A 22,954-nucleotide genomic window follows, 5' to 3' on the forward strand; every position below is an offset into this window, starting at 1 on the left:
GTTCAGAGCCTTCCCTCGTATCGTAGCTCTTTCCTAAGGTATTTCTGAGAGAGAAGATAACCCTGCCAACAGAAGGTATTTTGCCCTAATGGTTCATTTTCCCAATAGACAGGTAGCTAAGCCTTTCATCATTTCTTAAAGCTGCTTGCTTCTGTTTGGGGCATTGGGGACATCCTACAGAGCAATACTGCTGTAACAGAAATATGTGCTTTCAGCATTTTTAGAGACAGGCAGCACGACAGGCAGAATTACTGTCTGTTTTTGCCAGAGGAAGACTCTACACGTAGGCATGTGTGCACCCTGGATACATACTAGGAGAAAAGACTCATATCTGGAAAGACGTTTTTTCTGTCACATTTACAGGCAAAGCAAAAAATGGAAGCAAATCCTTTTTCCTCTTGAGTAAAGACAAAAAATGTTATTTGTTAGTTTATCTATGTGCAATAGTTAATTCAAGGGCTTTTTTTCTGGCATCTCCACAACACAGTGATAAGGAAAGATTCAATATTCACCTCTCCTATGAAGACAGGCTGAGAGAGCTGGGGTTGTTCAGCCTGGAGAAGAGAAGGCTCCAGGGAGACCTTATAATGGCCTTGCAGTATCTGAAGGGAGCTACAGGAGAGATGGGGAGGGACCCTTTGTCAGGGAGTGTAGCAGTAGGATGAGGGGTAATGGTTTTAAACTGAAAGAGAGGAGATTTAGAGTAGATACTAGAAAGAAATTCTTTCTTGTGAGGGTGGTGAGACACTGGAACAGCTTGTCAGGAAAAGTTGTGGCTGTCCCATCCCTGGAGGTGTTCAAGGCCAGGCTGGATGGGGCTTTGAGCAACCTGGTCTGGTGGGAGGTGTCCCTGCCCAGGGCAGGGGGGTTGGAACTGGATGATCTTTAAGGTCCCTTCCAACCCGAACCATTCTATGAATAAGTATTCAAAAGGACAACTAAACTTGAAATGCCTTGTTGTGCATTTCAAGAAGCAAGCCTTCAATTTGAGGGGCTTGACAGGATTGATCTTGCTCAATTCTAAAAGTTAATTTTGGTGCTAATAAGTAAATGTCATTTTTATGGCTGTTTGTACTTCTACCTCACACACTAGATATACAGAAATATAGTTGTCTATTTACTTCAGGCACTGCCCTGAGGAATGCAAGGGGCACTTTGCTGCCCATCCCAGGGCACAGTGGTCATGGCAGAGATGTGTGGCTCTGGGTCAGGGCAGCACGGGACCAGCTCCTCCAGCAAATGTCTTTGCCAAGGTTTTCTGGGCTTGCTCATGAGCTGCCTGGACAGGATCATGCCCCAGGATGGAAAAAGCAGGGAAGCTTTGTGTGCAGGGGTTGAGGACACTGCCTGGACATGAGCTCATCCCCACTGGAAACAGAGAGGTTAAGCAGCAGAACGAGCTCAGGAGCTGCCATCTGAGCAGGACAAGTGCCTATTGTTACCATTCATTCTAAAATATTGCCTGATTGTTTGGGTACTTAATTTCTTGGGTGATTCAGACTGAGCGGGAAAGGTGCCGTGACCCATTGAATGGTCTATCCATCATGCCTACTGATCTTGCTGTCCAGAGAGGGCAGGGATAGCTGAACCTCAGCTGCTGGCCCCACTTGCATTTCCACTACTCAGTCCCTCAGATTCCCAGGTGCGACCCAGAGCCATGATACTGCCTGAGAGGAATAGGACCACAATGTCAGCTGCTGTCCATGTAGTGGGCATGCACCCTGGGATGAGTTGCTTCCTGTGTTAAAAGCAGGCTGGCCACTGCAGCAGGTCTGGGGACAGGGCACACCAAGCTCAAAGAGCAGTTGGAGAGGACCAGCTCAAGCCCTTGCCAAAAGGCCACATCCCTGCCTCCCCTGGCAAGGAGGACGATTCATCCTTTGCATCCTTGAGCAGTGAAATCCCTTGCTTCTCCTGACATCACTTTCTCCCAGACCATGCTGTTGCCCATGAACGAAAAGCATGCAGCCATCCTTAGAAGCTGAATTTTGGCTGAGCTGAATCTGCAGCACCGATGCACAGCAAATGCCCTGCGTTAGCTACACTGGAGAAAATCCAGTTTCCCAAATACCCTTGCTGCTTATGTTGCAGCATAAGATCCAGTAATTCCCCTCTGCTGGCGATTTGGAAAGCTGTGCACCTTGCAAAAGTCAGCTCACGCCCTGCAGGATCAGGCCCTGGACCGCATATAAATCAGTTACAGGTGCTTGAATCACGGGAATTAATTAATAAGACCTTCCCATCCCCTGGAGGTTCAGACCACAATGAGGCAGGTAAGGTACAGGCCAACATGACACACTATTAATCCTGCATGTGTCCCAAGTGTGACGGGCTGCTGGGAGCTATTCTTTGTGCTCATACCAGGAGCAATCGCCGGGACAGAACAGACCTTATTCTCTCTGTTTGCAGGTAACGGCTCGTGCAAGACATTAAATTTCCTGATGCCATCACAAAATCCCAGGATTCTCCTCATGATTTATTCAGCACCCGTCATTCTGGTTTTGCACATCCCTTTTATCATCCTCACATCCACCTCTGTCTTTCAGAGACAAATATTTATTAGCTTCATTGCAAGAGTAGAATCAAATCCTCTGTTACTTCACTAATGCAGTTCCTTTCTTGAAGATAAGCAATACCTGTCTCCCCAGAAGATTAACTTACATTAAGTACATTACAGCCTGGCTCAAATCCTCACCACAGCAGTAAGGGAAACAACATTTAATGTCTTCAGCTGGGGTGCGGGCATTCCGCATAAATCCTGGACCAAACAATACCTGGCACTGCACTTCTGGCTCACGTCCGATGATGAGGCCATAGGGTTATGGGTTACCTTTGCAATTACCATTCAGGGTGTACTGGAAGACGTGGTACGTTACAGAACTGGCTGGGAGACACAGACGGTTGCCCGCAGGAGCCTGTGTCAGCAGGCTTCAGAAGCTGTGAAACTATAAAGAAGGCTGAAGGAAATGGGCTTTCACTGACACCTTCAACAGCCTGGAAAATGCCTTTTTAATGTGCTAATGCATCAGCAAGAGAATTACGAGTCCATTAACAAATGGGGGGCACCTATGAGTTCTCATTGCCCGATACTGTATTTTTTTTCTTTTCCAATACATGGTATAAAATAGTGCTCCTACAGCATCTTGGGTGCCACGATATGCGATTAGAAAGACAAGAAGGTCTCAGCAGCACTAAGGTAGAATCATAGTATCATAGAATTGTCCAGGTTGGAAGGAACCTTTCAGATCATCTAGCCCAACCATCAACCTAACTCTGATCAAAACCATCACTAAACCATGTCTCTAAGCACTATGTCAACCCGGCTTTTCAATACCTCCAGGGATGGGGCCTCAACCACTGCCCTGGGCAGTCCAGTCCAATGGGCAATAACCCTTTCCGTGGAAACATTTCTCCTAATATCCAATCTGAACCTCCCCTGGCGCAACTTGAGGCCATTTCCTCTTGTCCCATGGCCTGGGACTTGGGAGAAGAGACCGACCCCCCCTGGCTACACCCTCCTTTCAGGGAGTTGGAGAGAGCGAGAAGGTCTCCCCTCAGCCTCCTTTTCTCCAGGCTGAACACCCCCAGCTCCCTCAGCCTCTCCTCACAAGACTTCTTCTCCAGACCCCTCACCAGCTCCGTTGCCCTTCTCTGGACACGCTCCAGCCCCTCAATGGCTTTTTTGTGGGAAGGGGCCCAAAACTGGACACAGCCCTCGAGGTGGGGCCTCACCAGTGCCCAGCACAGGGGGACCATCACCTCCCGAGTCCTACTCGCCGCGCTGTTCCTGACACAGGCCAGGATGCTGGTGGCCTTCTTGGCCACCTGGGCACACTGCTGGCTCACGTTCAGCTGACAGTTGACCAACATCCCCAGGTCCTTTTCTGCCAGGTAGTAGTTTCCATCAGCGCTTTGGCCACCCAAGCAGTTGTAGACATGCTTTCCCTCCCTTTACAGCATGTGAAGCGCAGCTTCAGCCCTGCTCAGGAATGCCAGGGCCTGAAGGAGCCACCTTTGGTCTCCTGGATCTGCCACAGGGCACACATGGGTCACACAATGCGGGGATGCTGATGGTGGCAGGAACTGCTGTCTCTCCCGAGATGACTTTCCTAGAGAGCAGCCCCACTCAGCAGCATGAGTGGGGAGCCATCAGCTGCCTGGGGATGACTCCTATGAGTCAAGGCCACTTTTTTCAGCCCTCACGGAAGAACTAGCACACTGGACACATGGTGCAAAGCCACCCAAACCTCCTTCTCCGGAGCCCCCCTCCAGCAAGGTGGGGATTTAGCTCCAACATGCTAAATCATCTGCCAGTGCATAGGCTTGGAGGGGCGGGATCACTTTTAAAAGGCCCTGCAGTGCTGCTGTACCAGGACCACGCTCAGTCCTTGTGAAACTCAGCATCAAAAGTCTATTGAGCCTCATCAAAACAAGATAAGCAAGCAGTTTCCCCCCTACACCTCCTGCCTGCTTGACAGGCTTGCTCCTTGTTGTATAAACCTCTGGGAAACTACACTGCTGAAAGCACTAGAAAACTGCAGGCAGCAATTCCCTGCTGGTGACAGCTTGACTGGCATGGCAGGTACTTGCTGCCCATCCTGGGGTGGATGGGACACATCTCAGGGCCATCGAGCACGAGTTAGTGCTCAGGTCCAGGCTGACCACAGCACCGCTGCTGGCTGTGTTTAATTTCTACACTCTCCATGAACAAAGTTATTAAATCCACAACACTCTTTTCCAGCCAGGGTGATCTGAATGAACGTTTGCCAGTCACTTGACTAATTAGCTTAATTCAGAAACCTGTCTTCAGAAGCCCATCGCTCAGAAGCTTCCTGAAGTCTGGGAATTTAAAAGTGTCTCGAGTTTGATTAAAATCAAACCAAACCAATGGAGGCAATTGCCGCTTGCTTTCCTTTTTCTTTTTCCCCACGAGCACAGTTTCAATTCATGGCTGCAGCCAGTCCTTCATGTCCCACAGAAGTTGGGGGCTTGGACTGCTTTTTTTTCCATTAAGTCAGCTTATCAGGAATATATTTAGGCAAAAATACTGCAATTCATTCTGTATTATTGTTGATGGATTGGTTACCTGCACCTTTTATCTTCAAGTCAGCTACACAGGCAGAGATGGTTTTCCTCAGGTGATGTGGGTTTGGTGATGGAGGTTCTGGGCCAGAATTTCTGACTGGGGAGAGGGTATCCAGATTGCTGGAATTTGGCTTCTTTTCTGGGGGGAAAAACCAAAAAAGCCACACAACATTTAATAACACTTTTTAAAACAAACAAACAAACCAACCACATTTTCTTTCAGTTACAACTTTGTACGGCACTTCAAATATTAGAACTAAAAGAAGCCCTGAAATGCTAATTCTTTACAGAATGGGAACTGTGACCCCCATCAGTCCAAAAGCCATGCGAACAGCAAGTTTCAGCTGCTTTAGCTTCTCGGTTTCCCTTCCCAAATCAACAATTCAGCTAAATTCACACATTTTGTGTACGTGTTCATTTTTCTTCAGTGGCATTATCTGAGGGGGAATTGTTCCGCAGCCCCTTTCCCGGCCAGCTCAGCATCACACCAGTGCACCCCTCCCTGAGCTGCTGCTTCTTGCTGAGGATTCAAGGTGATAAAAACAGAGTGATGGGGCACCTCCATGCCAACAGGGGCACTTCCACAAGGCATACTAGCAATGGTTATAAATCATAGATTTGTCTAGGTTGGAAGGGACCTTTAAGATCATCTAGTCCAACCATCAACCTCACTGATAAAAACCATCTGAACCTCCCCTGGCACAGCTTGAGGCCATTTCCTCTTGTCCCATGGCCTGGGACTTGGGAGAAGAGACCGACCCCCCCTGGCTACACCCTCCTTTCAGGGAGTTGGAGAGAGCGAGAAGGTCTCCCCTCAGCCTCCTTGTCTCCAGGCTGAACACCCCCAGCTCCCTCAGCCTCTCCTCACAAGACTTGTTCTCCAGACCCCTCACCGGCTCCGTTGCCCTTCTCTGGACCCGCTCCAGCCCCTCAATGGCTTTTTTGTGGGAAGGGGCCCAAAACTGGACACAGCCCTCGAGGTGGGGCCTCACCAGTGCCCAGTGCAGGGGGACCATCACCTCCCGAGTCCTACTCACCACTCTGTTCCCGATACAGGCCAGGATACTGTTGGCCTTCTTGGCCACGCTGCTGGCTTATGTTCAGCTGACAGTTGACCAACACCCCCAGATCCTTTTCTGACCTTATCAGGTGCTGGAGAAGCCATCCACAGGCCAGCCCATTTTAATGCCTCAACAGAGTCACAGAATGATAAGGGGTTGGAAGAGACCTCTGGAGATGGTCTAGTCCAACCCCCCTGCCAAAGCAGGTCACACAGGAATATGTCCAGGTGGGTTTTGAATGTCTCCAGAGAAGGAGACTCCACCACCTCTCTGGGCAGCCTCTTCCAGGGCTCTGCCACCCTCACAGGAAAGAAGTCCCTCCTCATGCTTAGATGGAGCTTCTTATGTTCAAGTTTGTGCCTATTCCCTCTTGTCCTGTCACTGGGCACAACTGAAAGAAGACTGGCCCCATCCTCCTGACACCCACCCTTTAAGTATTTATAGGTGTTGATCAGATCCCCCCTCAGTCTCCTCTTCTCCAGACTAAAAAGACCCAAGTCCCTCAGCCTTTCCTCATAAGGGAGATGCTCCAGGCCCCTCATCAGCTTTGTAGCCCTCTGCTGGACCCTCTCCAGCAATTCCCTGTCCTTGAACTGGGGAGCCCAGAACTGGACACAGTATTTCAGATGGGGCTTCCCCAGGGCAGAGTAGAGGGGGGAGGATAACCTCCCTTGACCTGCTGGCCCCTGCATACTCTAACGGCATTCTTGTAATTTTCCCAAGTGGTCAGTCCCTTCTTCTACTCAGTGTAAACTTCCTCCTTCCACTTGAGCTTTTTCGGAAGCTCCCTGCTCAGCCACGGAGGTCTCCTGCTTCCCTTGACTGATTTCTTGTTCTTAGGGATGCACTGATCCTGAACTTGGAAAAAGCGATGTTTGAATATCAACCAGCTCTCTTGGGCCCCCCTACCTTCCAGGGGCCTATCCCATGGGATTTCTCCTAGCAGTTTCCTGAAGAGGTCCAAGTTAGCTCTCCTGCAATCCAAGGTTTCAGTCCTACTTGTTGTTTTGCACATACTGCCCACAATCCTGAACTCTATCTTTCCATGGTCACTGCAACCAAGGTTGCCCCCAACCTTAATGTCCTCTACCAGTCCCTGTTTCTTTGTCAGCACTAGGTCCAGTAGTGCTTCTCTCCTCATTGACTCCTCCACCAGCTGAGTTAAGAAGTTATCATCAATACACCGGAGGAACCGCCCGGACTATAGATGCCTGGCTGTGTAGCCTTTCCAGCAGATACCAGGATGGTTGAAGTCCCCCCTGAGAGCCAAGGACTGTGATTGCGAGGCTACTTTGAGCTGATTGTAAAAGGCCTCATCAACTTCCCCATCCTGATCAGGTGGCCTGTAATGAACACCTACAACAGTGTCCGTCATATTGGCCTGCCCCTTAATCCTCACCCACAAGCTCTCAACTCTCTCTTCATCTGACCCAGGGAGGGCTTTAGGGACATCTCCTCACTCTTTATCCATTCCTTAACACAAAGGGAAACACCTCCACCTCTCCTTCCTTGCCTGTCCCTTCTAAACAGCCCTCAATAGCCACACTCCAGTTGTAGAATTCATCCCACCAGGTTTCAGTGATGGCCGCTATATCATATCTTCCCAGCAGGACAGTAGCTTCCAACTCCTCCTGTTTGTTGCCCGTGCTGCATGCATTTGTGTAGAGGCACTCCAGCTGGGCTGTTGGCTGTGCTGCCTTCTTAAGGGAACACCCCTCGAGGTGTCTCACAAGGGTTTTTCTGTTTACTTCAACTACCTCAGGAGCTGCTGGCTCTTCTCCATAAGACTTTGGCTTCAATGCAGGGTCACCAGCATGGCTCAGGGAGCCAGGCTGAAGGCCCTTACTAGAACCCTGTCCCCCTAACCCTGATGTGTTACCGCACAGCTTGCCACAGACAAGCCTGATGTTATTACCCCTCTCCCCCTTCACATCTAGTTTAAAGCCTTGTCAATCAACCCCACAATCTCTTGTGCAAGAACCCCCTTCCCCCTTTGAAAGAGGTGCCTCCCATTTGATGTTAACAGGCCTGGTGCTGTATAGGCAAATCCATTGTCAAAGAACCTAAAGTTATGGTGGTGACGCCAGCCACGGAGCCACGTGTTAATCGTCTTTATCCATCTGTTCCTCCCAGCATCATTGCCCACAACTGGAAGGAGTGATGAAAAAAATAACCTGTGCCCCAGACTCCTTTACCAGCCCTCCCAACTTCCTGAAGTCTCTTTTTATGGATCTTGGGCTGCAAGTCGCAGATTCCTCTGTGCCTACATGGAAAACCAATAATGGATAATAGTTTGAAGGACGTACTAAGCCAGGAAGTTCCCTGGTAACATCCTTAACCCAGGCTCCAGGAAGACAGCAGACTTCCTGCTGATGGTCCACACAGCATACCGGTCCCTCTGTCCCCCTTAGGAAGGGGTCACCAATGACTATAACCCTTCATTTTCTCCTTGTGGTTGTGGTGGTGATCTGGGGTGTACTCTTTTTGACTGAGGAGGCATGTGTAATGAAGACTGCCCATCATCTACATCCTCACTCAACTGGCCTTCCTCAGCTAGTACCTTGTATCTGTTCTTCAGAGGTACAGGACAGGTCGAGGTGAGCAAAGGGGGAGTTCTGCTGCCCTGACCATGAACCTGCCTCCATTCATTCTGATCATTTAGGCTTCTACCTTCAGTCTGACTGGGGCTGGATACAGGGGCTCCTAACCCCTGGCTGCTTCCCTCCCTAGTACACCTCAACCTTTCAACTTTCCCTCTCAGCTCTGCCACCAGGCTGAGCAGATCATTCACCTCTTCACATCTCACAGAGCAGGTCTCATAGCTCCCACTCGTCCTGGCACTCCCTGCAGCCTATGGCCTGGACAGCCACATGCTTCTGTGGGAGCTCTGTTCCTACATCCATCCTGGATGAGGATGAGACCATGACCTTCCTCCAGGTGGAGACCATGGCCAAGCTCTTTCCAAGGGGGTGATGCCAACAGCAGGACTCACCTGTCGAGCTGACAGAGTTTCAGTTCCTCCTTACGTGCCCTTTCCCTGCGCCTTGTGGTGGTGCTCCCAGGTGGCACTCTGGGTTATGCACACTCGCTGCTTGCTTGCTCTGTGGCCTGAAAAGCCTCTTTTATGGGGGAAAGAGGGTGGGAGCGTAAACTGGTGCGTTTACACCTCGTTTAAATCTGCCACCGGGGGTGCTGGGCCCGCCCGGGCCGCCTCAGCAGCCCGCCCTCAAGCTGCCGGCTCCCGGCACGGACCAGCCGCTCTGCCCGGCTTCAGAAAGCTCTCAAAAAGAGCTCCTTGCCGACCCTTTTTTGCCGCGATTCCTTCCCCACTGCGGACTTACCTGCTCTGGAGGCTGGTCTCCTCACCGAATGACCGTTAGCGCCGTTACACCTCGTTTAGATCTGCCACCGGGGGTGCTGGGCCCGCCCAGGCCGCCTCAGCAACCCGCCCGCCAGCTACCGTCTGTTCGGCACAGACTAGCTGCTTTGCCCGGCTTCAAAAAGCCCTCAAAAAGAGTTCCTTTCCCCAGTGCGGGGTTACCTGCTCTGGAGGCTGGTCTCCTCACCGAATGACCGTTAGCGCCGTTACACCTCGTTTAGATCTGCCGCCGGGGGTGCTGGGCCCGCCCGGGCCGCCTCAGCAGCCCGCCCTCAAGCTGCCGGCTCCCGGCACGGACCAGCCACTCTGCCCGGCTTCAAAAAGCCCTCCAAAAGAGCTCCTTGCCCATCCTTTTTGCCGCGATTCCTTCCCCCGCTGCGGACTTACCTGCTCTGGAGGCTGGTCTCCTCATCGAATCAACCTCTGTTTTCAATGGACCTGGAACCATGCTGGAAATGAGAGAAGCAAGCGTATGAGATGGATGTTTATGTGAAAGCCGGCTTGGCTGGGTCCCACTTTTAATTATTTGGGACAGATGAAATGGTCTAGTTTCTCACATAGGTGTGAGGTATCTCTGCACCCATCCTGAGCTGGGGACAGGAAAGGGGAACCCGGGACTTTGAGAAAGGCCGGAGGCTGACAGAGGGTATGGTGAGTCAAGCAATATGTGCAGAGGGACCGGCAGGGGTGAAATACAGCCGAAATAATCCTACTGGCGCTCTTTAAATGTCATACTCCTGGCAGAGAAACCTTTCACATGTTTCCCTGCTCGCATCTCCAAGCTTTTCAAACGCACCAGGCTTCTGCTGCTTGGGGGAGAAACGGGGGAGCTGCGCCCTGGGAAAACCCCGTGGATGAGCCATTTTCCTCTGGGAAAGATGGAAGCAGTCAGCAGCTTTGTACAACATACAGCGCCCGCGTCCTCGGCGTCCTCATTTTAAGCATTTACAGAAAACTTTTTTTTTTTGAAGCCTGGCAGATTCCTACCTTAATTTTCCTGACTTCTTCAAAAACTACTCGGACACGATAAACTCCCTAATAAACTGCTAATTGGTGGGGAATGAAGTCCCGAAGGCTCAGCCTCCCACCTGTGGGTGGCCACCAAAGATCTCCAGGGTGCCTTCGTCCCTTGGGGAAAGTGGGTGAGAAGGGGCTATTAAATCTGAGGCATCTCAAGAGAAATGGAGAAGATACAGACACACCTCATAAAAAAAATGCTGCCTCTTATCAAACAAAAGACAACCAGCCTCCCCTCAACAACCCAGAGGAGTCCCAAGACGTAATCAGTTTAAGCTGAACACCATGTTGCCTACAAGATTAAAATTAGACTCACGAGGTTTCATCAAGGGAGAGTTTAACTGTGGTGCTCAATCAGGCTGCAAAATCCTCTAATGACAATGGAAATAAAGTCATTCAAGGCATATCCTTAAGTGTCACAGGAAAGAAAGCCTGCCCTTGGCAAAATTATATTGTGTCTCTTCTCCCTCCCACCCTCTACATGTGCTACTCCACTGCCATACTCTCCCCGGGCTGAAAGTCAAGGCCGGCATCCTGGTCGGAACGGGGCAGCACTTGGTCTCCCCCAGCTTTGTGACTGCCCCATAGGTCACGTCTTACAGGAAACTGGCTATAAACAGGAGGCAAATAGATAAATAGGTGAGAGAGGGTTTGGCACGGGGAGGCTTGTTTGGCTCTTCCAAGACAGTATAAAACCACAACAGCTACTGTTCTCCACAGAGCACCTCCAGCGAGGTGGCTTCGATAAAGCTGAGAGATTCTCTGTTGAAAAAACCCATCAGTTCAGAAAACTCTTTTACTTCCAATAGCAACCTCTCCACTTGGAGAAGGATGGCTAATGAAATGTTTCCTTTGCCCTATGTGTGTCCTCGCAAGCTAAGCATCGCAAGACCAGCTCTGCTCTTTGGAAGACCTTCAAGGCCTCCCAGCTAGAAGTGAAAATAAAATGTAAATATACATTGCTAAATGAGTTTGAAATGGTCTCCAGGTCTTTTTGACCTTGCCCTCATGAGGCAGGATGGCACTCCCTGAGTCAGCACTTTGAAATCACTTTGCTATAAAAATTCAAGCCTTTTCCAACATCCATTTTACACCCGGTCCTGCCCTAACAAACTGGTGCTTTTGACACCACTCTCAAGTTTCAACCTGACTTTGTACAGAAAGGGCTCTCCTTTCAATTCTTTTACCTCTGTGTTAAGTCCCAAAGACGCGTGAAGCAGTTGGAGTGACCTTGAATAATCAGGTGGCATCTTGTTCAGTCTCCTGAAGTAACCAGTGGTACCCATTCCAATTACACATCAGGCAGAAAAGTCATTACCTGCATCACCTCCAAGCATGTAGCGAAAATTCAGGAACAGGTAAAATTGCCTTTCTGCTTGCACAGGCCCTGATCCAGCCGGGTCCACGAGCACCCGCCTAAATTTAGGTGCCTGTTTATCAAACTGAAAATCAAGCCTCTTTTGCTGCAAGGGTAAGTGCTTTGTTAATCAGGGAACTTGTGTAAGCCATGTGGATGTTTAATATTCAAATATAATTCTCATCTAGGGAGGGAGGGAGGGAGCACTGAGCAAGTCTTGTCCTGATTTAGCAAGCTCTGGGGAAAGCAATGACAGCTTAGCCAGCGGTAAGTGACAAAAACTCTGTCCTACGAATGTCTTCCAGAGTTTGCAGGGATTTTACCCTCAGCAGTGTGCAGAGGTTGTGGAACTGGGTCTGAAGGGAAATCCTTTTCACTTCCAGCTCCTTGATGCTGCTGCAAGGGGAAGGGCTTGTTTCTTATGCCAGATGCTTAGTATTCGAGGCTTGCTTCTGACAGCTGAGATATCCCAGGGTCATGAAGGGCTAGATTTAAGGGCTAGGGTTTTTTTACATTTTTTTTTTTAACTCTCAAAAAGAGTGAAACAAGAAGGGGGGTAAAATCTCACATTCATCTTATTATGCTCCTTAGATGAATGACTTTCGTGTAGCAGTGAAGCTAATGGCATTTACTTGTCAGTGCAGCAGCAGCAACAAAAGAGAGGAAGGGGGGGGGATATGGCAGTACAAGAGTGTTCTCCTACTCCCAACATCTTCTGTCACTGATTATTGCTCAGGATTAAGATCTTGCACTGCTGCAGAGCTGGACACATCAGAGCCACCTCTGATCACTGCAGTCCAATGCAATAACAAACAACCAAAAAGCAGACCTGCGTTCAGGGGCGTTTCATGCCCATGCCCCTCTCTCTCCATCCTCCCCTGCCAGGAGGGGGTTTCCTTTCTCCTCCTTTCCATCCCTTCCTCTTTTAAGAGCTGTTCAGTGGCCAGAGCCTGTGTGATCTCAGCCGGTGGGCTACAGGGCTGCTGCAGGCACGCAGGGCTCCCCTGTGGCTCGGCCATCTGCCAGAGAGGACAGGGATTTGTTCTGGGCAGTGCATCCCACCAGGTTTCCATACAAGCCTTCCCATTCCCATATACACACAACAGGCCTGCATCACCGGGGACAAACGAGGGGAGAGAAACGTCGGTAACGAGCACCCTGTGCAAGCAAAACATAATCCTGAGCAGGGCGGGAAGACAGGAGAGGATTTCACAAATAAAGTAATCGGGATCCTGCATCCTCATTTTGCAACCCAAAAGACAGTCATCACCTACGTGCAAGAGAATGTTATTTTTCCCTGGAAGCTGTAAGGTTTAATAAAAGTTCTCCATACTGAAAAAGGAATTGCTTCTGGAAAGTGGCAATGGAAGCCCAGAGAGCGCAAGCTCTTTCTCTGACACGTTGCTTGCTTTTGTGCAGGGTTACTCAGCATCGCTGCTCTTCTCCTTGTCCTTACAAGCAGGAGGAGCAGTTGACTTCAGAAGATGTATGTTTTCCTTGATTCGAGTTTTCTGGTAAAAGAATATATTCACTTTCAAAAGCAAAGTCATTTCAAAAACAGGAGCTAAAATTAGACTGATTTTTTTTTTTTTTTGTTCTCTCTCCCCTTTATAGCTTTTACAAGCAATTACCCGCTTAATGTTTTGAAATTATACAAGAAACTTCAATAGCAATTTTTTTTTTTTCCTGCTGCAGGTCCTTGAATGTGAAGCCTTAAAAGCTTTTCCAGAACACACAACAGCATGAGCAAATGAATTTGCCATTTTCATTCTCTTTTTTTTTTTTTTTTTAATGAATGGGAAGCAGCGGGATACTTGTTCATCATTAAACTTTTTTTTTTTTTTTAATTTCATAATGGTGAAGTGAGACTGTATGACAGCTCTTGAAACTGAAGGCAGGATTCTTGTTTGCACCACGGCCCCCTTCTTGTTGCTGTGGGAGCGCTTTTAAAATAGCTGCATGGGCTATTACGCCAACGCATCTCTTGAGCCTCTTCTTTCTTCTGGCAGAGTGGGACACGTGGGGGGGGTGTGCGTGTGACAAATTTAGCATGCCTGCTCGTGTGACCATCCCACAGGATGTCTAACCCGTACAAAAGAGCTGGGCCACCCGAGGAGATGGGGCTCCCGTAGGGCAGGGCTGCGGGTGGCAGTGCCATGGCATCCAGCCGGACGTGGACCTGCACCTCCACGGTGGGGCTGCATCCACCAAGGCAGGAGAAAGGCCACTGGGCTCTGTCACCTGCTTGCACGGGCCTGAAGGGTGTAAGGAGAGAGGCAGCTCAAGAGCCCCACGCTGCCCGAGCGGTGTCGGTGTGCCTGGGTGTACGCCGATGGGCATGAGGTGTCAGTAAGAACAGAGGGCTGGGTTGCCAGCTCTTCTCCCATCGCCTTCCCTGGTTTCTTGGTGTGCAAATTTGGGGCACTCACCTTAGTGGGGGGAGGCAAATCTAACCTTTCCCTCCTGTTCCATTTCTCCCCCGGAGGAGGGATTGTGTTTGCTCCTTTCTGATTGTCATGCAGACGCCTACCTGCTAAGATCACGGCAGGAGATTGCCACTGAGCCGGCAGCGTTTGGCTCTTATCACTCAGGAGTGAAAGGTGTTTCTTTTGACAATAAGCAGGACCCGTCTGAAGCACAAGCTCTGAAGTCTGTAAATAAAAAGCAAAGGTTATGCACAGCCAAGCCATCCAGCTGGCTCAAGGAGATTAATAAAACAACTCCAATTCTCTGTTCCGCTGTGAGCCTTCACACAGACAAGAGGCAGCATTCATGTCTTGTAAAGAAACATGTTCCTACCTCCATCCTCCACCCCCAGGGCTCCTCCAAAATCCCCTGTGGCAGGCAGTGCCTCTGCTTCCACTCATTTCTGACCCCTGGCTACCTTTGCTATAGTCTGACAAGGCTCTGGAGAATAAAACTTCTCAAACTCCCACATCTCATCTTGCACGTCCCTGTTCTCATTCAGACTGAATCTTCTCTCAGGCCACAGTCCACTGTAACCTCCTACTCCAACATTTAACTCAGAGTCACTTTACCATCCATTAACACCTAAACCAACTTAGGTTTCCTTGTTAGATCAAGGCATTAATGAAATACTGCACACACAGCTTCAGGAGGGCACCTTCCTCCTGCTTGAATTACAGAATCGCAGAATGCTATGGGGTTGGAAGGGACCTCTGGAGATCATCTAGTCCAACCCCCTGCCAAAGCAGGTCCACCCAGAGCAGGTTGCACAGGAACGTGTCCAGGTGGGTTTGAATGTCTCCAGAAATGGAGACTCTACCACCTCTCTGAGCAGCCTCTTCCAGGGCTCTGCCACCCTCACAGGAAAGAAGTTCCTCCTCATGTTTAGATGGAACTTCCCATGTTCAAGTTTGTGCCCGTTCCCTCTTGTCCTGTCCCTGGGCATCACTGAAAAAAGACTGGCCCCATCCTCCTGACACCCACCCTTTTTATTTATAGGCATTGATCAGATCCCCCCTCAGTCTTCTCCAGACTAAAAAGACCCAAGTTCCTCAGCCTTTCCTCCTAAGACAGATGCTCCAGGTCCCTCATCATCTTTGTAGCCCTCTGCTGGACCCTCTCCAGCAGTTCCCTGTCCTTCTTGAACTGGGGAGCCCAGAACTGGACACAGTTCATACAATGTTCTCCTGCTCCTCCTTTTGGTTGCACCTGCAGGATGTCATTTCTTTCCTCACCTGGTGTGAGGTCAGGCAGGATGTTTGCCCCAGAGCTGGCTGGCTGAAGCAAAAGCCACCTCAGTTGAGGTATTCTGTGTCTGTCTAAACCCGAACCGCCCTCTAGGTTTCTCACTAGCACAAGCTCTCATAAGATCCCTTCACAGTCTTTTTCAGCTGGATCTGAGTAGGAGAAGAACTCACACAAATAAACATCTGCCTTCAGCCTCTGCAGTGGGAGGGAAAGGGCTGGAGGGTTCCTCTAGATCTAGACTTCGGAGTAAGAGAGATTGCGCTTGGCGAAATACCTGGAAGAACACGAGGAAGGAGGGAATCCATCCTGCAAAGCCCAAACTTCCCCAGTACTGATCTGCTGCAGCCAGGAACACTCTCAGTGGAGGAAACGGAAATACAGGAAGACAGTTACTCCAGCAAACACGGTAAAAGCAGCAGCCTTAAACTGACCACCAGCCCATCAGTACGCTGTGATTTCGGATTTCACAAAGGGTCCTTCTCACAGGAAGGCTCACGTACCCAACGGCAATGGAGATCTCTGGATGCATCTCATCCTCATCACCACAAATGTCACCACAGACAAACAAACAAGCAAATTAGATCAGATAAGAAAGGTTCCACCTTTCCCTCTCCTCTTTGTACCAAACACTTCAGAATTGCTAGGAACCATAAAGAATGAAAGACAACTTCAGAAGAAAAACGAAGTCCCAAGAATCATCACAACTCTGATTTTTATTCAACAGTGAAGATGAAGGGAAACATTTTTCTTTCCCTTCAGGGCAAATGTTCCAAATGGAAATTAAGTAAAAATACTGTCCCCCAAAAATACTCACAATGAAATTAGTTTTCATTAAATATATTTGTTTGGCAAAATAAAATAAAAAAATTAGAACCCGTACAAAAAAAATCCCTTGCAAATTCTTAACACTGTAGCAATGACAACAATGTAAACCTGGATGTTTGGCAGTTGTAATTAATTTGTGGACATTACTGTTGAACTTTGGACCAAGAAAATAAAAACCACTTTGAATAGCAACAAGCCAATTCCAGAGGCAACTAAGGCTTAGGGAACACTATAGGGATGGGACACACCAGTGGCTTCATACACAGTTTGTGTGAGTGGATCTACTAGTGTGGGGCTATTTAAGAGCTGGGAGGAAAAGAAGTTAAAAGCTGGTGCGGCATTGCAGCGTATGGTACAGCAAAAACCTGCAGACTTTCCGTCCTGGGAGCTGATGAGTTGGGTGAATGCGGGTGGCAAGAGTCGAGATGGCAGCGGAAAGAATAATGACAGTGACGAATGGTGCAAGCACTGGGAAGCAGTTAACAATTTTTGTCACCACGTTGGATTCAGTTGTGAGCAGACTCTTGGGAGTGTTGGGGGAAATCATCCGCTTACAGCAGCTGCTTCTGCTCCCTACCTCCCTCCTCCTTCCAGTTAAAGCCTCTGCCCTGCCAAGTGGGTTTCACAGGCATGCAGCTTGATAACATCGTCCTTTAGTTAAGAATGTCTATTCCAGTATTAAAAATGTAAAAAAAGTCCTCGGGAGGGTGCTTCTTAGTGGCAGTCTTTGCCTTAAGCAAGGCCAACGGCCTGCAATTACAAGTTAATTAAAGCAATGTGGATTTGGATGAGCAATGGGGAAGATGGGAATGGGGAAGGGAGGGAGGGATGCAAGGAACAGGGAGGAATGCAAATGTTTCTACATCCCTTTCCAAAGCCAAAATCCAAGGTGCACAAGTGGGTTTCTTTTTTTTTTCCTCACACTCTTCTTTTTTTTTTTTTTTTTAATATCTCTCCAGTTATAATATTTCCAGTTTCGAAGCAAGTTTCAGTGGCAGCCTCAGTTACAGTCATAAACAAAGTCGTAGTTGCTGGGCTCCTTTGGGATAGGTGGGGGAGCATCTGGGATCTGTATGTTTTCCAAGTCAAGGAGGCGTAGCTTTATCTCCATGCTGAGCAGCGTGTCTAAGTCATTCCGCGTTAGGTCACTCAACATATCCTTCCCAAGGAGGGCATTCAGCCCATCGGTCCATACACAATACTGCACAGGAAAAAAGATAAAAACTATCATTAGTAGACCTTCTGTTCACAAACTGCTTGTCCGGCCTTGTCCTCTACGGTTATTGCTCCCACAGGGACTTACAAAGAGACCTAAAATGAGGCTGATTCATTTTACTAGCTTGTATCATAGAATCACAGAATTGTCCAGGTTGGAAGGGACCTTTCAGATCATCTCGTCCAACCATCAACCTAACTCTGATCAAAACCATCACTAAACCATGTCTCTAAGCACTATGTCAACCCGGCTTTGAAATACCTCCAGGGATGGGGCCTCAACCACTGCCCTGGGCAGCCCAGTCCAAGGTGCAATAACCCTTTCCGTGGAAACATTTCTCCTAATATCCAATCTGAACCTCCCCTGGCACAACTTGAGGCCATTTCCTCTTGTCCCATCCCCTGGGACTTGGGAGAAGAGACCGACCCCTTACATAGTTTACATAGCTCTTATCATGAAGAAGCATGTTCCACTGAAAATTCCCCAGAAAACCCAATTCCCTAAAAATGGGAAGAAATTACAGTATTTAGTTGTTTGACAATTTGCTATCTCCTCCAAACTTCTTGTTAAATATTCTTCAATAGTTACGGGAGAAAGAACAACTTAGGACAAGGAACCTCTAGAGAAATCTCCTTCTCCTCCCCTCCTTCTCTTTCCCCAGTACTTACAGAAAAACCCTGTTTACTTCACTTTTAATCAAACTTTTAATTCCAAGACAGTGAAGTTAGGTGAACTGAATCCCACCCAAAATCCTTCTCAATTCTTTGTGTAAGAAATCCCATACCAATTACCTAGTTTGACTGTGGTTTGCTTTCCATTGGATTAAGTGGTATCAACCTACCCAAAGACAGGCTCTCACGTACCTGTGCCTACTTCACCACTATTTTACATGAAATAGCATATTGTGAAAACTACAAGGTCAATCAATGCCGTGTCCTTCATGGAAATTAAATGCCAAGGTACCTGGTGTGATTCTAAATGCCACAAATGCTGAACTGGCCTCTAAAACCTCTTCTTTACTGTTAGCTTTTTCCTAGTAGGAGATGCCATCTTTCCCAACAGCTGACAGGTTGAGATAAACATGGGCTGAATAACCATTTTAAATAAGCAACAAACCCAAGGGAGATTGGTGATCTAAGAGTCAACTTCTATCGAATAAGTCGCTTCCATTTATTACTACGAGCCATTTATTCAACTATGAACAGAAGTGTTTAAATGTTATCATCTAAAAATAAAGATTTCAATCATGAACTTGTGTCCTAGTTTGCAGGAGGAAATTAAATCAACTGTAACTGCATTTTTATCTTACAAATACTTCTGCTAGATTTCATGCCAAAAAATGGATTTTAAATTTAGCTGACCATTTGCTACATGATACAGCCAAGTTTAAAGATAGCCATGGTTGACTTCATCCTACAGCAGAAATGAGGATTATTTTTAAGGGAGAGAGAGAAAGCCCCCTCTTGGGGTATGTCTTCATCCAGAAAAAGGGCATGTTTTTAAAATAGGACGGTTAACATACTTCAACATCCAAAGAGAAATCCGACCCACTTAAGTCAGTAACAAAACAGCAGCAGAGCTAGGATTTCACCCAGGGTGTCGGTAAGCCAAGCTGCAGCTTTAATATGAGATTAGCTATATAGAAGAGACTTCAGGGTTCAGGCTGTCCTGCTAACAAGTACTAAATAAACAACTTAGCCTGCCTATTGTAGGCTGTCAAACTCCGTCACTGAAGACTTTTGAAGTACCCAATTTTTGTGGACTGTATGCAGAACATCAGGAAGAGAAAGAATCTATCCTAGAAATGTAATTATTTTTGACCAGACTAGAATTTTTTATGACTGACTTGCAATCTTTCTTTGGGAAAGTCTTCCCAGAACTCACTCCGAGGAAAGGAACAGAAAGGCAAAAGGCTCTGCCCAGGCTACAGAAGCGTGGAGCATCCATTCCACAGATGCAGCCCCTGACGGAAATTGTCCATCACCTGCTCAGTGAGTGCAGCCAGGGCTTTCTCTGGGGAGGAATCCCAGCGAGCCGGAAAGCAGAACTGCAGTTCTCTCCTCTTCCAGATAGAACTCATTCAGGGCCCACAGAAACCAAATCCTGGCCACAATTCAGTTGAGTGCAGTGGCCTGGAAAAGGGGCTTCCTCTCTAATCTCCATATTGGCAAGTGCATTTAATTAAACTCCTGTATATTTTGAGCAGAGAGAAATCGTGATGAGATGGTGGAAAAACAGAGGCATTCATTCAGAAGCTTTTTTTCTTTTTAATATGCAAAACAGACTAAGAGCCACTGAAAAATTAATTTACTACAGATTCATTTTCATAAAACTCCAATGAAACCTAATTATAGCCTCCCTCATCAGTTTCTCTGTCAAAAATCAAGGATAAAATTAATCCACCCTTTTGCTATGTAGTTGAAACCAGCTATTAGTATTTAAATGAAAAACAAATAGGATGGAGTGATCTCACAGCGCTGAATCCTCTGGCTAGCAGTAAGCTCCAACAGATGGCTAAGGGTATTGCCAAACTTAAGCGTGCAAGAACGAGGTCCAAATCTCAACAATATCAGTTCAGTAATGAGATTTTATTAAAGAAATACCTTGGGAGTCAAGTCAGTGGAACCAGACAACCAGAAAGGTTGCGCGGGCTTCATCCATCTAGATGCAGCCCCGAGCAAACTGGCCCGAGCTCATCGCTAACTTGTTTGGAGCAGGTGGTCAGACTGGGGACATCCCCAGGGTCCTTTACAACCCGAACCATCCTATGATCCTAGTTGAATGTCACCGTACCCCCCACTCCACAACCACGAGGGCTGCAGAAGCGCTTTTAAAAAAAAACCTGTAACTCTGACCTGGAATTGTCACGTACTAACGTCATTCCTGCTGCTTCACACAAAGCTCTCTAGACCTGGAGATGCTACCCAACAGATCTCCCGAGCTGACAGTGCTGCTAAGCTAGTGCTTCTATTGACAACAACCCCAGTTACTTCCCTGAAGAGCCATGGGCTTCATAACACGCTACTTGCCCTTCCTTCCGGGTGCTTCCTCGGAACATTTGCGCTTTTTGCTTTAATTTGCTTTAAACAACTCACTCCTCTGTAGGTCATGGAAAAGTACAGAGGAAGTGAGATGCCCTCTTGAAAGCATTCACTTGGGAACTGTCAAGTAGCAGCAGCGACTGCTGCCTCCGGCTGTTTTTTGAACATATTAATTTTGGTTTCAAAGGAGCTACACAAGATCAAAAAAGAGAAGTTAAGATAATAGGTGTGTTAACACAATCACAAGCAATTGTGTTAGTGCATCTCACCATGCTCCTGCCCATCAGTGGGGTGCAGTAGCGGGTGTTGAACATTCAGAGCATGAAAATACCCTTGTAGCCATAGGCTATATTTGAGACACAAGTCGCTGAAAAATTTGTTGATTTTCATGACCATTTGCTCTCATGAGCTGAAACACAGTAGAATTCAATTTCTGGAGAATTTTTATCAGAAAGTATCTAACATTCAGTTAGTTCAGGGGATGAAGACAATCATGCCTTGCTTAGACCTACAGCTCCAATGGCACATTACGCCTGGGATCCCACTGCTGCTTTCCCTTCGATCAAAACTGACCAGGAAATATTCCTCTAGCGTGAACATACTTGGAAAGGACACTCAAATATTAATCCTCAGGAAAACCCAAACGAGCTTAACTTAATTTCCTCTCCTAAAAGGAACATTTATTTGAAGGTTTTCAATCAGAATCGCAAGTGTTGAAGCTGGGTAACTAAATACACTTCACTTTTTAAGCAATTTCATGCACTTTAATAGCACTAGTGTATAATGTAGTTCAACGCAACCTCCTGTGTTTCACCACCTTAATGCAGTGCTCTGAACTGAGACCAAATGTGATACCGCAAAATAAGCGTGCAAATGGAACACCAACTCTTGTTGCTTTAGAAATAAGAACTTTTTTTTTTTTTTTTTTAAATATAGTGCATTCTACTAAATCTTTACTTGGAAGTTCTTTGAGAGAATCACAAATAACTAGGTAAAATAGTTCTATCACCTTCCAAAAGGCAATGATGTTGTCTTATTTCCTTGTGTTTTCAAGTAAGAGAAGGGGCTGTCATTCTCTCTTGGTATTTACACTGTCTTCATACAAGTGAGACCCATTGCAAAACACTCCCCTGTGGAGATGCAATAGAGAGGACCTTCTATGATGACCTGTCATGAATGGTCTCAAGCAACGTGAAACTCAGACTAAGGGGATATACCATTCTGGAGAACACAAGTCTTTGGCTGAAACTGAGACCCAGCAATGGTATAACCTCCCCCGATTATATTGGCATCATCAAGATGAGCTGAGGATGGTAGTGATTCTTTTAAGAGCTCGGCTATACAAATCATCAGTATTGAACTAAAGTGAACACACAGCAAAAATCTCCAGTGTCTAAAGTACAGCAGGCCAAGAGAAATCCTTACTACACCAGGCGGTGGTGAGCAATGTCTGTGAAACTGTGATCTGCCTAAGTTCTCTTCTCTATCTTACTTACGGCTCATATTTCAGTAGGGCTTAGAAATATTCATCTTTAATTTAGACCCTCGGTGCTCTATGATGTACAAATACACAACACGTTCCTTCTCTGGCTCAGGATATGCATGGGAATTGCAGAAGGTCTTTCTCCCATACTGATCCCTCTGCTTTCAGTTTGTTGTGAGCCATGACACGGATTTAAATGAACCACTCTTATGTTCTTATAAAGCCGTCTGTTGCTGTAAAGCAACTAAGAGGGCTTCAAAGAAGTTTCTGTACTCTGAACTTGACTTACCTCATGCTTGTCTGGAGCAATGAAATTCAACTGGCCACTCGAGTCATACAATATAGAGAAAGCGAGCTCTAGCACCTCCTGGAACAATACAAAGGAACAGGTATTAATGCTGTGTGACAGAGGGATTCATACAGTCAGGTCCATCTTTCTTTCCTACCACTTATTCCCCAAAACAAGTGGAAAAACAGGCTACGGTACTCTCTTGCCAGGCCACAGCAAGGACCCCACCACCAATCCTTCAGGCAAAACCAACTCACCCTCCCCAGTGCTGACCTGACTGTAGCTCACTGGGTCCTGGATTACTTCAGCATTTGAGTTTAATCTGCAGCGAGGCAACGGTGAGGACTAAAATCAATATAATGCAGTACAGTAGACTTGCAACAAGCTCTTCATGAAGACACACTTTTTTTTTCAATTTGTAAAGATTAAACTTGCGAAGTTCTGCAAGGTTTGATTCCCTGTGTCAGAAGTCACGGAATCACGGAAT

The 22,954-nt window shown here is 47.5% G+C and overlaps 1 protein-coding gene across 1 annotated transcript in view; it reads right to left on the reverse strand.

Annotated features, from left to right (window-relative positions):
* Positions 1-16,300: 16,300 nt before the first annotated feature.
* The window catches only part of ELMO1 (engulfment and cell motility 1), a 372,947-nt gene continuing 366,293 nt past the window's right edge, over positions 16,301-22,954 (reverse strand). The window contains exons 22-23 of the mRNA XM_074150416.1: positions 22,468-22,545; positions 16,301-17,639 (exon numbers count right to left, since the gene is read on the reverse strand). Coding sequence (XP_074006517.1) covers positions 17,439-17,639; positions 22,468-22,545 — 279 coding nt within the window. The 3' untranslated portion in view covers positions 16,301-17,438. The remainder of the gene's footprint in view (positions 17,640-22,467; positions 22,546-22,954) is intronic.

The sequence above is a fragment of the Numenius arquata genome, chromosome 7, assembly GCF_964106895.1.
Source record: "Numenius arquata chromosome 7, bNumArq3.hap1.1, whole genome shotgun sequence".
NCBI classification, from domain to species: Eukaryota; Metazoa; Chordata; class Aves; order Charadriiformes; family Scolopacidae; genus Numenius; species Numenius arquata.